The 16,442-nt window shown below is 31.7% G+C and overlaps 1 protein-coding gene and 1 long non-coding RNA gene across 2 annotated transcripts in view; both read right to left on the bottom strand.

The window, feature by feature from the left end:
* The window catches only part of LOC127732902 (nuclear cap-binding protein subunit 1-like), a 48,595-nt gene that overhangs the window by 14,474 nt on the left and 17,679 nt on the right, over positions 1–16,442 (bottom strand). Inside the window, exons 9-12 of the mRNA XM_052242109.1 lie at positions 15,943–16,012; positions 15,363–15,578; positions 14,294–14,391; positions 1,469–1,532 (exon numbers count right to left, since the gene is read on the bottom strand). Of these exons, the coding sequence (XP_052098069.1) occupies positions 1,469–1,532; positions 14,294–14,391; positions 15,363–15,578; positions 15,943–16,012 (448 nt within the window). The remainder of the gene's footprint in view (positions 1–1,468; positions 1,533–14,293; positions 14,392–15,362; positions 15,579–15,942; positions 16,013–16,442) is intronic.
* On the bottom strand, positions 2,360–13,317 carry LOC127732932 (uncharacterized). Its single transcript, XR_007996508.1, has 4 exons — positions 12,429–13,317; positions 10,162–10,330; positions 6,403–6,499; positions 2,360–3,600 (listed from the first exon to the last, which is right to left on the bottom strand). It is a non-coding gene; the product is annotated as an uncharacterized LOC127732932 (long non-coding RNA).

Raw genomic sequence — 16,442 nt, 5'->3', positions numbered from 1 at the left:
AAGTTTCATAACATTTAATTGAGGCTAACTTAAGTGAGAGAACGGAAACAAAAAATTCAGCAATTTTTCCATTTGTAAAGGGGCATAACTCTAGAATGGTTAAAGTGACACCACCAAAATTCCGACTTGATCTGCATTTTGTGGTAATAAGCATTGTGTAAAAGTTTCATAGCATTTGGTTGAGGCAAACTTAAGTTAGAGAACGGAAACGAAAAATTCAGCAATTTTTCCATTTGTAAAGGGGCATAACTCTAGAACAATAAGAGTGACACCTAAAAAAAACAAATTTGATCTGTATTTTGTAGCAATAAGCATTGTGTATAAGTTTCATAACATTTAATTGAGGCTAACTTAAGTTAGAGAACGGAAACAAAAAATTCAGCAATTTTTCCATTTGTAAAGGGGCATAACTCTAGAATGGTTAAAGTGACACCACCAAAATTCCGACTTGATCTGCATTTTGTGGTAATAAGCATTGTGTAAAAGTTTCATAGCATTTGGTTGAAGCAAACTTAAGTTAGAGAACGGAAACGAAAAATTCAGCAATTTTTCACTTTGTAAAGGGGCATTACTCTAAAACAATAAAAGTGACACCCCCAAAATTCAAACTTGATCTGTATTTTGTGGTAATAAGCATTGTGTATAAGTTTCATAATATTTGGTTGAGGCCAACTTAAGTTAGAGAACGGAAAAAAAAAAAATCAGCAATTTTTCCATTTGTAAAGGGGCATCTCTCTAGAACGGCTAAAGTGATGCCACCAAAATTCAAACTTGATCTGCATTTTGTGGTAATAAGCATTGTGTATAAGTTTCATAACATTTGGTTGAGGCAATCTAAAGTTAGAGAACGGAAACCAACTTTGGGACGTACGGACATACAGACGGACGTACGTACGGACATACAGACGGACAAGGGTAAAACTTAATGCCCCCTCCGCTACGGCGGGGGCATAAAAATAAAGATAATTCAAAGTTGAAGGGATAGGCTATACATTACAATTCCAAGTTTAAAATTATCTGTAACTACATCAGAATAGTCCTCAGATTTCTCATGAAGACATTTTTAGGTTGATTATGTGGACTTACTTTTGCAGTGGCTTAGTCCTAAGTACATTAACTCAGAAAATTCTAATTTGAGTTTTGTAATGGCTTCAAGCTTTACTAAAAATGAATAATAAAAGACAATTCAACTTCTACATTTATCATGTTAATAGTAGTATATACTGGGTCTGGTTCAGGGTCACAATTCTTTATTCTACAATGTTCTAGGGACTTTTATAGCTTACTTTACAGGTATGGGTTTTCTTCATTGTTGAAGGCCGTACAGTGACTAAAAATCCCATCCTTTGAACTTTGATGGATATTTGTCTCATTGCAATCATACCCCATCTTCTTATTCTTATATTCAAAGACAAAGACAGAATAATAACTTAAAACACAAGAACATTCCAATATATAAAACACTTACCTCTACAATCATATAATTGAGTGGGACTTTGTTCTTCATTGGATAACTGAGCAATGAAGCTGCACTGTAATCAGAGTATTAAAAATTTATCTTACTGGTCAATACTTACTTACAATTTCTATTGTGGGATAACTTTACAAATCAACCATTGATGTCTTGGCATTCAATAATTTTAACACAATGCTTTGAGGAATATTATCTATATGATTTCAATGAAATTTATTTGTAACACTGATTATAATTGACTAAATGTTTGGATTAAAATCCACAAAACATAAAGACACAAACAATGTTTCCTCAGGCTCTAATTCTAAAATCAAAATGACTATTTTATATCATTGCATTACAATCAGGATAACTGTATATATCATAAATAAATCAACTGTCGTTGTCTGTGTTCAAAACCACATTCCATGTATTCATACAATTTTGTGGCATATTTTTATTGTGCTACATAGGAAAAATTGCACCATATGTTTTCATATGTTTAACATATGTTTTTCATATGTTTGAAAACATATGTAAACATATGTTTAGGCCCGACATGAAAACATATGTTTTCGAACATATGAAAAACATATGGAAAACATATGAAAAACATATGTTTTTAAAATCATATGAAAAACATATGTTTTTCATACATGTAAACATATGAAAAACATATGTTTTTCATATGTTTTTTACAAACATATGTTTTTCATATGTTTTCATACCTGGCCTAAACGTATGTTTTCATATGTTTGCCCTAAACATATGTTTTCATATGTTTGGCCCAAACATATGTTTTCATATGATTTTATCTTGGTCCTAAATATATATTTTTTATATGTTTTTAATTGTTCAAATGCATTTATTTTCTAATAGATTCTAAACATGGTTTGTATATATATATATTTTTTTTTTTTGCGATAGGTTTTTAAGGGTAACGTTTTGATGTTTTTTAATATGTTTTTCTTTAATTTGTTATCTTTTTTTTCTGTCAAGAACTCATTTTGAGTGTAAATACTTCATTGTGATGAGTTGTTGCTTTAAAAAGTAAAAATACCCAAAATACCAAACTCCACAGAAAATACATGGCAAAATCAAAAGCTCAAACAAATAAAAAACAATAAGTGCTCCATAATTTTTATATAAAGTAGAATTTTTTTTTTATTCAGTTGTTGTCTCTTTTATTTTCATATTTTTGTCTCTTTGACATACATTGTACCATATTTCTATTGTTATATTCTATTTTCATTTGTTTGTCTCTTCGACATACACCATTTCTAGTATTGTCTATATTCTATTTTCATATGTGTGTCTCTTTGACATACCCCATTTCTATTGTCTATATTATATTTTCATATGTTAGTCTCTTTGACATACCCCATTTTGTATTGTCTATATTCTATTTTCATGTTTGTCTCTTTGACATACCCCAATTTTATTGTCTATATTCTATTTTCATATGTGTCTCTTTGACATACTCCATTTCTATTGTCTATATTATATTTTCATATGTGTGTCTCTTTGACATACCCCATTTCTATTGTCTATATTATATTTTCATATGTGTGTCTCTTTGACATACTCCATTTCTATTGTCTATATTATATTTTCATATGTGTGTCTCTTTGACATATCCCATTTCTATTGTCTATATTATATTTTCATATGTTTGTCTCTTTGACATACCCCATTTCTATTGTCTATATTATATTTTCATATGTGTGTCTCTTTGACATACCCCATTTCTATTGTCTATATTATATTTTCATATGTGTGTCTCTTTGACATACCCCATTTCTATTGTCTATATTCTATTTTCACATGTGTGTCTCTTTGACATACCCCATTTCTATTGTCTATATTCTATTTTCATATGTGTGTCTCTATGACATACATGTGTACTCCATTTCTATTGTCTATATTATATTTTCGTATGATGTATATATGTGATATTTCTATTGCTATATCACCATACACAGATATGTAATTGTCTACACTGCTGGCTATTACTGGTGCATGTGTATGCAGCTGCTTTTTGGAAATATCCTGTATGATTAAGAAAGACAACTAGATTGACTTTGAGCTCAATATTGTATTAATTAAAAATTAATGTTCTTTGGTTCTGTTTCTTTACTTTTCAGTTCCTGCAAGTAGAAATAAAAGAACAGAGTTTCAATGTCCACCTAGTCGCACATTTTTAGCTCACCTGGCCCGAAGTGAGCTATTCTGATCACTTGGCGTCCGTTGTCGTTAACTTTTTACATTTTTAACTTCTTCTAGAGAACCACTGAATGGATTGGAACAAAATATAGCATGAATGTTCCTTATGAGGTGCTGACCAAGTGTTGTTACTTTGAAGCTGATCCATCATCCAAGATGGCAACCAGCAGGATGCTTAGTTTAACAAAGGACCCTATGGGAAATACATACAAATGTCTTCTTTTAGAGAACCACTGAATGGAATGAAACCAAACATAGCATGAATGTTCCTTATGAGGTGCTGACCAAGTGTTGTTACTTTGTATCTGATCCATCATCCAAGATGGCCACCAGCGGGGGGCTTAGTTTAACAAAGGACCCTACGGGAAATACATACAAATGTCTTCTTTTAGAGAACCACTGAATGGAATGAAAGCAAACATAGCAATATTAAACCAAATTTGGCCTCAAACATTATTATAAGTATCTGTTATGATTTTTATCTTTTTTAATATGATTTCGAAAACCCAAGTAGAGTCAGGTGAGCGACACAGGCTCTTGAGAGCCTCTAGTTTATCTATCAAGGGGCAATATTAACATGATTAAAAAAAAAAAACATGTTTTTTTGTTCTCAAAAATATTTATAAATAAAAAATGTGCTTGGGGGAAAAAAAAAATTCTTTTTCTTGTATACTAAATATTTCAAACTGACCTTCAAGGGCATTACTATAATAGTATACTAATATAATAAAAAAAATGAGAGCATTTACGAGGCCATTTTCCATAAATTTAATATTTCCAAGAGGCATAACTCTTTTGAAAAAATTCAATCGGCCATCATTACAACTGCCAGTTGGACATCTACACCTTACAATAATTCCATACACCAAATATAGTAAGTATAACTTATTGTTTATAATACCTGAGATATTGACTTGACCACGAAAACTTTCTGACAGAGTAGACAGACACTAGCTATAGGACCTTGCAAGGTACCCACATACTAAGTAAATAGAAATATCCTATTACCATGATTACTATAAATAATATTAATAAGAGAGAAATTAACATTACAAAAAAACTTTAACCACAGACTGAACCTAAACTTTAAGACAGTGACGCCGCCCCTGGCAGAATCTAGGATCACTGTCTCGCTTTCGTGAAATAAATTAGCAAACTTGACAAAAAGCAGAACATGTATTTCAGAAATAGAAATTCTATGCAATTATTAATAACTTATATGCTGTTATGGTCCTACATTTTCTTGTGTGTTGGCATTTCACAAAGTCATGCTTTCTTAGACTGTTTGAAATGACAAATGTTTTGTTGTTACATTAATTGATTCAATCTGTTGAATGTGAATTGATAGATATTTTAGTTTGGGAAAACATAATTTTTGCATCTTTTATTATTTTGTTATTTCTTTTTAAGTGCTTGTTGATGAGTCCAGCCCTTTCTGGCTGATTTTGACATTTGTTTCTTATGTTGGGTGCTGTCTGCCATACTGTGTGTAGTTTTATTTTTTTCATTGGTTCCCATTTTTTCATCCCTATACAAGTTATAGCCATAATAGGTTACTTTATGGTATGGATTTTGATCATTGTTTATGGCTGTACAGTGACCAGGAAATGTTTACATCTTCGTCCTTTGGTTTTTTAATTGATAGTTGTCATATTGAGAATCATACATGTACGTCATCTCCTCATACATGTTAAACATGTTATAAAATAAAATTGAGAATGGAAATGGGGAATGTGTCAAAGAGACAACAACCCGACCATAGATCATACAACAGCCGAAGGCCACCAATGGGTCTTCAATGCAGCGAGAAACTCCCGCACCCGGAGGCGTCCTTCAGCTGGCCCCTAAACAAATATGTATACTAGTTCAGTGATAATGGACGCCATACTAAACTCCAAATTATACACAAGAAACTAAAATTAAAAATGATACAAGACTAACAAAGGCCAGAGGCTCCTGACTTGGGACAGGCGCAAAAATGCGACGGGGTTAAACATGTTTTTTGATATCTCAACCCTCCCCCTATACCTCTAGCCAATGTAGAAAAAACAAACGTACAACAGTACGCACAGTAAAACTCAGTTCAAGAGAAGTCTGAGTCCGATGTCAGAATAGGAAACAAAAGAAAATAAACAAAATGACAATAATACATAAATAACAACAGACTACTAGCAGTTACTGACATGCCAGCTCCAGACCTCAATTAAACTGATTGAAAGATTATATCTATATGCTGGTTCATAAAAAATCTTAAAAGGAAATTATTCAATTGTTATATGTTTGAAAACTCTTTCCTATAATGCAAAAACAATAATTGATTGATTTTTCTAGCTTATTTTAATGTTCAGTGGCAAATATTTTATGTATATATTCAAGACAAGAACAACTTTTAAATATACAATTCATAATACATTGTAATATAAGCAAATGCTATAATTATTTTAACTTCTGACATCTCATGCGTGTGAGTGTGTGGAGCAGAAGAAGGATTCCTTGATAAAATTGAGAATGGAAATGGGGAATGTGTCAAATAGACAACAACCCGACCATAGAGCAGACAACAGCCGAAGGCCACCAAATTGATGCATACTTGACATCAGAAAGACATAAATAAACAACAGTATACATGGTATACATGCTGTAACATGTACAATTACACTTGAAAAAGTTTTAAATAGATAACATTAAATTATTTAAATCAACTGCAATTCTACAGATGAACTTACTTTGATACCAGTTCTTTTTGCCTAACATCCGCACCTACATGTACACCAGTGATTCTAATACTGTCCTTTCCTTTCATATGGTAACCATGGTAACAAGCTAAAATTGTAAATCTTAATTTAATCCAGAAGTCCAGACAAAAACAAGATCATTTTTGTAGATGTAGTATGAACTGTTGCTCACTAATTTATATTTTTACTTTTGAGTGAATGGAAACAAATATGTAACAAACAACAAAAAGATCAACAGTGTAACTAATATTAATAATATATGTATAGCCTAAGCCCGTCTTAGTATAGTATGAACTTTTTCTAATATAAAATGATCTTTTCTGCTGTCTACAGTTTAAAATAAAATGCTCCCCAGGGCGCAGCTTGATACGACCGCAGAGGTCGAACCCCAAACAGATGGGGCAAGTATTGACACAATATTCAGGCTTGATACAGCTCTGAATTTGGTTTGTGATTAAATATTTGACACAGCATACATGGCATAGGTTTCTGACACAGAATGAATGTGGTCTAAGAACTTAAAAATTTTAAATTAGACATTTACCTATTATGGTCCAATATCCTAAATTTAAATACACGGTTAACGTTAGATTCAGCATATAAAAGAACCCCAAGAATTAAATTTTTTGATGAAATCAAACAAAGTTTAATTATGAACCCTTTTGACCTCAATGTGGACCAATTTGATAACAGAGCCCAAAAATCAAAAATCTAAATACATGGTTAGATTCAGCATATCAAAGAACCCCATATATTCATTTTTTTTTAAATCAAACAAAGTTAAAATTTTGCACCCGATTTGGACCCACTTGAAAACTGGGCCCATAATCAAAAGTCTAAATATATGTTTAGATTCAGCATATCAAAGAACCCGAAGAATTCAATTTTGTTAAAATCAAACTAAGTTTTATATTGGACCATTTGGACCTTAATGTAGACCAATTTGAAAACGGGACCAAAAATTAAAAATCTAAATACACAGTTAGATTCGGCATATCAAAGAACCCCAATAATTCAATTTTTGATGAAATCAAACAAAGTTTAATTTTGGCCCCTTTGGACCTCAATGAGGACCAATTTAAAAACGAGACACAAAATCCAAAAACTTAATACACTGTTAGATTTAGCATATCAAAGAATCCCACATGTTCATTTTTTGTTGAAATCAAACAAAAAAAAAGTTTAATTTTGGACCCCGATTTGGACCAACTTGAAAACTGGGCCCAAAATGAAAAATCTAAATACATGTTTAGATTCAGCATATCAAAGGACCCCAAGAATTCATTTTTTGTTAAAATCAAACTAAGTTTAATTTTGGACCCTTTGGACCTTAATGTATACCAATTTGAAAACAGGACCAAAAATTAAAAATCGAAATACACGGTTAGATTCGGCATATCAAAGAACCCCAATAATTCAATTTTTGATGAAATCAAACAAAGTTTAATTTTGGACCCTATGGACCTCAATGTTGACCAATTTAAAAATGGGGCCCAAAATCCAAAAATTTAATACATGGTTAGATTCAGCATATTAAAGAACCCCAAGAATTCAAGAATAAAACCCCATTGAAATTGGTCAAGAAATAAGCAATTTATACAAAGTATTAGAAAAGTATTGTTATTGGCCCCTAATTCATAAACAGTTAGGGTCATAACCCCCAAATTCAATTCCAACCTTCCTTTTTTGGTATGGAACCTTGTGGTAAAATTTCAGAAAGATCCATACACTTACACACAAGTTATATTGGCTGGAAACTAGTAAAATGTTTATTTTGACCCCTTTTTAGGCCCTTAATTCCTAAACTGTTTAGACCATAACCCCCAAAATCAATTCCAACCACCCTTTTGTGGTTTCAAACCTTGTATTTAAATTTCATAGAGATCCATTCATTGAAACTAAAGTTATTGTCCAGAAACTAAGTGTCTTCTGCCGCCGCGGACAACAAAGACTACGTGAAACCAATATACAACTGCAAATTTTTTTTGCAGTCGTATAAAAAACAACATTAAGGCCTTTACTCTTGATGTTTAGTAAATCTTGATTTCCTGTTAAATAGGCCAAATTGTTTAAATACACCATTTATAGGCATGTTGTGGAATCTCAATAAATACTTATGATTGCAATGTTCGTTTAATCGTCGTTGTAGCTATGAAATCTATACAATAACGTCATTCACTACAACGTTAGGGTGACAACGTTACCATAGTTCAATGATAGTACTTCGCGTATACTATTTTCCGACAAGGAAATATTAACTCATGAACATAATATGTTGTCATTTGTGTTACCATCCATACTTCATGCATTTAATAAAAGAACAGCTTTTCAATGTACCTCGCCAGTTGATGGATATACATGTATAAAATTTGCTATCAAAAAGCAAAAAATATGTATGTTCTTTTAACCTTTTTCATAAATTATAAATAATCTAAAAGAAATGAAGACGTGTGTGGGATTGCTTGCAATACAATTTTTCTTACAATATCTATTTCCAAGAGGCATAACTCCTGTAAACATATTTGATCAGCACTTATTTTCTAACTCATAAAAGCCTATGCTGATATAGACCTACATGTAAATGTATGGTATGAATTACAAAAATATTTGACAATAAATGTGGATAGTGTCCACATGTGGACACAGATGATGCCCCCGCTTGCATATCATATAGTTATAAAGGGACATAACTGAAGAACGGTAAAAGTGACGCTACCCAAAAATTTTGTGGTAATAAGCATTGTGTGTAAGTCTTATAACATTCGGTTGAGGCTAACTCAAGTAGAGAAAAGAAACTAAAAATTCAGCAATTTTTCTATTTGTAAACATGCATAACTTTAGAACGGTTGTGTATAAGTTTTATAACATTTGGTTGAGACAAACTAAAGTTAGAGAACGGAAACGGAAAATTCAGCAATTTTTATGTTTATAAAGGGACATAACTCAAGAATGGTAAAAGTGTCGCCACCAAATTTCGTACTTAATCTGTATTATGTAGTAATAAGCATTGTGTATAAGTTTCATAACATTTGGTTGAGGCAAACTAAAGTTAGAAAACAGAAACAAAAAATTGTACTTTATCTTAGTTTTGTGGTAATGAATATTGTGTATAGGTTTCATAATGTTTGGTTGAGGCAAACTTAAGTTACAGAATGGAAACTAAAAATTTTGCAATTTTTCCATTTATAAAGGGGCAAAACTCTAGAACGGTTAGTGTGACGCCACCAAAATTCATACTTGATCTGTGTTATTTCGTAATAAGCATTGTGTATAAGTTTCATCACATTTGGTTGAGGCAAACTTAAGTTAGAGAACGGAAACTAAAATTTTTGCAATTTTTCCATTTATAAAGGGGCATAACTCTAGAACAATTAAAGTGATGCCACCAAAATTTAAACTTGATCTGTGTTTTGTGGTAATAAGCATTGTGTATAAGTTTCATAACATTTGGTTGAGGCAAACTCAAGTTAGAGAACGGAAACCAATTTTGGGACGTACGTACATACGTACGTACAGACGGACAAGGGTAAAACTTAATGCCCCCACCGCTACGGCGGGGGCATAAAAAAATGTAACCATAACAGTGCTTTACTGGTTATCTTCCATAGAATTTATATTTCAAAGTGAAGTAATTCCTGTATAAATAATTTATCCAAGACATTATTGGTATATATAATAAACCTTTGGTATACATAAATATTACATGAATAAAGAAAATATTTAAACAAAGTTATCCTTTTCATTACATACCTCTCATCACAAAATAATTATTGCCTGCTGCTCCTTATATGCACATAAATCAATATGACAATCTATGAATCCATTATATAATCTAGAAAGCAATGCCTCAAATGAATTCTGTTCTGTTGCTTAGATTCTTCTACTTCTTGAAGTACAAAATGTACTTTCATTGAAAATGCTAAAAGAAATAATGTATGACATGTTGTACAAATGTATAATAAAATGAAGTTACAATATTAATATATCTGCCAAATTTATTGCCTTAAAATTTTTTATATGACAAAATTTGATTATTTTGATCTTTTAAAACAAGAACAACAGATCTAGACTTGCCCTAAAAAAAAAATTAACTATACATGCTATATAAAAAGTATTAAACTATTTGAATGTTCTAATCCATCTTATGTTTATTAAATCCATATGACCGTAGTATGAAGTGTGATGAATCAAAGTGGTTAAATCTGCTTTGTACAGATCTGATGTCAGATGAGTTAAGCCTTTTCACACCACTATCCCATGTTAGGGAGCTACCATTTGATTTAGGGGGGGGGGGGGGGGGGGGGGTAGGATGAAAAAGTTTGTCCTGCATTTCCATTTTTCCACTCTATTCAGTCCTGTCTTTTTTTTATTTATAGTTTATCCTGACTTTTGTTTTACATCAATTGTCATCCTGCCTTTTTCTTGGGGGCAAAGTGTCTCATCCTGCCTTTTTTTCAAATTTCATCCTAGACCCCCCCCCCCCCCCCCCCCCACACACACATAAAAAACAAATGATAACTCCCTTAAGGGGAAGGTTTGGCACCAATAAACTAGTCTGACTCCACCACATCCTGTATGTGCCTGTCCAAAGTCAGGAGCCTGTAATTCAGTGGTTCAAGTTGTCGTTTGTTCAATTTGTTGCTGTATATCATATCATATATTTGTTCCTTGTTTTGTTTATAAATCATTACATGTATCAGTCTGTTAGTTTCCTCATTTGCATTGTTTTACATTTGTCATTTTCATTAAATGTCTTTTATAGCTGACTTTGTGGTATGGGCTTTGCTCATTGTTGAAGTCATCTTGTACATGTACCATAACTTATTATAGTTGTTAACTTCTATGTCATTTGATCTCTGGTGGAGAATTGGACTCTTCTCATTGGCAATCATACATGTACCTTATCTTCTTATTTTTATATTCACATTAAAGTATATGTAAAGTAGACCATTCATGCACTCTAGGGGTCCACTTCTTATAATGTACAAGGTGATAAGACCTGCCGCTGTAATAGCCTGGGTCATATTTTTCAGCTTAAAAATATGTGAATAGGTGTGGAAAACTATCAGAAGTATAATACATGTATGATAAGGCTAAGAATTATTAGATGTTTATTGTTACAGTACTCAGCAATAGTAGTCTCAGACTCAGGATAATTAAGGCTTATTGTACTTGTCATATGCAAAGCCCTGTAATTTTCTTAGTTGCAAGTCTTGTTTTGCCTTAAGCATTGTTAAGTTAACATAACATAAGGAATTTGAGCTTCAGATTTGAGCTTTAATCAAATGTGATGATTTTCTCGGTAATGCTAGAATGTGATTTTTGTCCGCTCCAGCATGTCCTGGAATCACTCATAATTAAAATTTGGAATAGGTTAAATATGCATGTACATGTACATTATTACCTATGCAATGTATGAAAAGGTATATATACATTTTTTAAATCTAAATTAAATGAAAAGGGGGGAGTAATTGATCCCCAGGGGCACCCTTATCTATTAATTGTAAAATAGCTACTAATTGCTAAAGAGATTATAAAGTCGTCTGCACAGTGTCATGGTTTTAAAACAACTGATAAACAAATACAAATGTCACACACCATAAGACACAATTATACAGGTCTGCATCAGTTAAAGTAATTAAGTTCTGTAGTGACATTAGATAAACAATTTCAATACATTACATCAAGTATATGATGTCCCCCCCCCCCTTTTCCAAGTTTGTCTTATTGTCTAAAGCGTTTACAAATTATATGGTTATTTGGGGTGTATATGTGTCTTAATCTTGTAACATTCTCATTATGACATATAAATAGATAATGAAACGGATAACCCAATGCAATTATATGTATATTACAAAATTATATCGTTCTCAGACTCAGGTTAACCTGTTAACCAGAGACATATATCTCTGGGTTTACAAATATCTACAGTCAAATAGTTTTTCGTGAAAAATAAAGCACACACATCTTCCTGCTTTTATCCAATAATTAAACAAAATGTGCATAATAATATTTACCTTTCGTTGTGCTTTTAGGGTACGTAAAACTATCCATCAAAACAAAAACACTTTCGCTGTTTCGTTGCGTTGACTTTCCATAAATTTTCTATGTTTCGTTCCCCAGTTTCTTCCAGTTAATCGACAAGTCACCCATTTCAATTTATCTGTTTATAATAAATTTTGATTCACCAGTTTGAAAAACCAAAGTTCTTTGTATCATCTATCTCTGTCCATTCAAACTTTTTAAATGACAACAGGCTGAACAGCAGATCGCGTGAGCGTCCATGGATTTTGCGTCATAGTATAAAAAACGGTAACGGTGAAAAGATTTCCGGGTTTCCGTATTCGACGTACCATTCAAGCTTTCTTACATTTACGTATATATTGATGGTCTGGAATCAAGATTGGGGTTTAAGAATATAGAAAATAATGACAAAAAGTGCAAAATAAAGAACAAAAAAAATAAAGAACAGATACTTAAAAAAAGCAGAAATATGGAATAAAGAATCATAGAGAATAATGGGATTATTGATAAAAAAAAAAGAATTGAGAATAAAGAACAAACTAAATACAGAATATTTATTCATATTATTATTTAATATCTATAACTCATTCATTTATTTTACATTATGTTCCATTCAGAATTAGATAGCTCTGCTGTGGGGGTGACATAGCCTGAGGGCTGACATGCTTTTATCATCACGATGATGTGGGATTTAGTGGGAAGAGTAGAAAGTGCACTTTCCTGTTTGATAAATACACTATATAGATAATGAATGAAAAAATGTATGTGATAATTAAATGACAAATTTTGACATTTTCTCAAAACATTTTTTTTTTAAATGTCCTTTAAAACATATGAAAACATATGAAAATCATATGTTTTTCATATGTTTACAAACATATGTAAACATATTATCTAAAACATATGAAAACATATGTTTGCTTCCATATGTTTTCATATGTTTCAAAACATATGTAAACATATGTTTGTAAACATATGTTTTTCATATGTTTGGGACAAACATATGAAAAACATATGAAAATCATATGTTTTTCATATGTTTTGAAAACATATGAAAAACATATGTTGCAATTTTTCCTGTGTAGAAACTGGAGTGCCAAAAAACAACCTTCGGTAAGTAATAGTCCCCTGTACCATGCTTGACTTTGACTTTCAGGAAAAATGTCATGTGGCAATTTTTGTGCTTGGGAAACATTAGTGTAGAGGATGACTTGGATCCCAGCAGTCATGTTTGTTGTGTATTCTTTTTACTGTTTTTCTGTAATGGAGTGTTCATGGCATAATTTCTCATGGTAGAATACTTCTTCTTCATATTCATTTTTAGGGCAAACTGTGGTTTACAATTGATTTTATTCATTTTAGCAGTCCATCCATTTTAATTTCCAATTGAACCATATTTTTCCTACAAAGCTCATGATCATACTCTGTAATCGTCTTTTTATTTATACTGCCATAGTAGTCTCATGACAATGTGCTCGACTCTAGAGCAGGAATCTTAGGCTTAATCCAAAGCCAGTTCAAACCAAAGACTTGAAAATTGCTTCTCCACTAAGCAAGCTACATGTTATTGTAAGAGTAAGAGCAAAGACTGGTCGATTGGAAATCAGAAAAATGGGTCTGCGTAGGGTGACAAATCATCCAGCATACTTTTAACCTGTGAATAGCACTTTAAAATCCAGTTGGTATTTTACAAAGCTTAGTTCATATTCAGATCACGTTAACATGTTCTCGTCCTGATATATTTACAGTATGAAAAAAATATGACAAAGGGAGAGGGACAGCAACTCAGAAATTGTGAAATATGTGTTTTTATTAATGTAAGCTTATTTCAGCCTGGAACTTTATATAAATTACATACCAGTCTTTACGATCAAATGCATGTTTGAAAATAATTCTTCTGAGTTGTTCTTCTATAAGGTATCTTTCAATTGCATGACTTCCTGGTAAAACTGGTCCCTAGAATCAATAAATCTGACAATGACAACTTCTGTTAGACATACCAATTAAGTTTAAATGCTTGCATGTATTAAAACTATCTTATTAACTTTATTTTTTAGGGTTTGAACTTTAATACCTATTTTGTTTGTTTAGCCATGAGTTGCAGTATCTCTTAATCTATTCATGTCTTTTTTTAATTTCTGGGCAATTTACAATTTGACATCTAATGTATTGTATGCTGACCTCTATATGTCTTACTGTTTTTAAGATGTTGGGTTGCTGTGCCATTGATGTTAAACCCACATCTCCCTATATTCATCTATAACATGATTTTTGTTATAAACAAAATTAAAAATTCTTAAAAGAATATATTCATTTCAACATCAATGATAGAATTTGTCATTTGATTGACAGTAACTGTTGTTAGGGTACATTAACTGTATTTGTGATTTAATCTTTCAATACCAAAGACTTGACTTCATTTGTCTGGAGCACATGTTTTAACTGTATATTCCTGGGATATTGTCTCATTTATGTTCATCCAATTTCTTTACAAATATTTACTGGACAACTATATCAAGTAGGTAAAATACACTGCTAACAGCTTTCATAGAGATGATACACGAAAAACGCTTGAACCTTGCTTTAAGGAATAAAAATATGATTCTTTCTTAAGCGAATATGATGATACTAATTCAGAATTCAATGTGAGCATTTTCTATTGTCAATCTATGATGAATGATTAAAAAATTTACAGTAAGAAAATTTGTATAAGTAATAATGCAGTATAACATCTACGTCATTTGGTCTTTGGTAAATAGTTGTCTCATTGGCATTCAACCCACATCTTTTTACTTTTATATCATAAAACAAGAATGCTTTTCCATCTCCTTTGTAATGAATATAAATATGTATTTGTGCCACGATAAAACCCTGCATTAATCATTGTGTTCTGCAGTCTCTTACTATCTCTATTATAAATCACATACCTCAGGTACATCAGTATAATCAAACATTCTAAAAATAACTCTCGGCAAAGGATAGCTCATTTCGTCATTGTGTGATGGTGGTATTATCTGTGGTAAAGTGTGCTGTAAGGCTTCACATAACACACCATCAAAAGCCAGGTAAGGTCGGGTTATCTGTTTCTCTGCCCATTTATTGGCTCGGAGATTCTTTATCTGTGACCACAAACAGTCCAAATACTGAAAGTATCAAATGATTAAAACAATTGAATGTTTTTATTGTATAACTGATGATGTGACCACTAAACAGATGTTACATTGAATACAATAGGTTTATTCAATCAAAATTAAAAAAAATTGCAGCAAAGGGTCAGTGCCTTCTGTTACTTCTTATTTATAGTATCATATATATCTAAATGAAAAAGTCCATAGCAATATCTAGTGTATGTTAATTTATGTACATGTATGGTGGTAACAGGTGGGCATGGTGGTGTTTAATCTGAAATTTTAGGAAAGGAAAAAATAGTTTTCAGATATCTTTAGGTATTTGTAAATTGTTGTAATCTGCATTCTGAAGATAATATATGTGATATAAAGATATTACCTCTTCTTGTGGATGTGGATCATCTGAAGTCCAAACTCTCAGGGTTGGTGCATGAATCTTCTGTCTCTTGCTACAAAGATACATTTAGACTTATTGTCAGTAGTATAGAATAGATTTCTAATTTACATATTCATGTACTGTAGATTAATTATTAGTCACTTTATACTTATATTTGTGACATTCCTTGGTTTAAGTAAACGACAATTTTAAATGTTCAATGAAGTACACATTTTCTATAGTCTCATATGCAGACTTAGGAATCAAATATCCAAAGAAATACAATTTTTTCCTCAATCCAAGAAATTTGTGAAAATGATTCAGTTAGTTAAAATGATCCTGTAGAAAGAATCTTCTGCCTCTCTTGTTAATTTTACAATTAAGGTTCCAGCAATTATTCAAACAATAGTTGTTCCAGAAACTGTGGCACATCACAGTCAAATGCAGTATTGTTAGCATAATTGACAGCTAAGACGAACATACTTTGCTCAATTTTTGACTAG

The sequence above is a fragment of the Mytilus californianus genome, unplaced genomic scaffold, assembly GCF_021869535.1.
Source record: "Mytilus californianus isolate M0D057914Y unplaced genomic scaffold, xbMytCali1.0.p SCAF_3, whole genome shotgun sequence".
Lineage (NCBI taxonomy): Eukaryota > Metazoa > Mollusca > Bivalvia > Mytilida > Mytilidae > Mytilus > Mytilus californianus.
The sequence above is the reverse complement of the archived record's forward strand: the minus strand, read 5'-3'. Positions and strand labels throughout refer to the sequence as shown.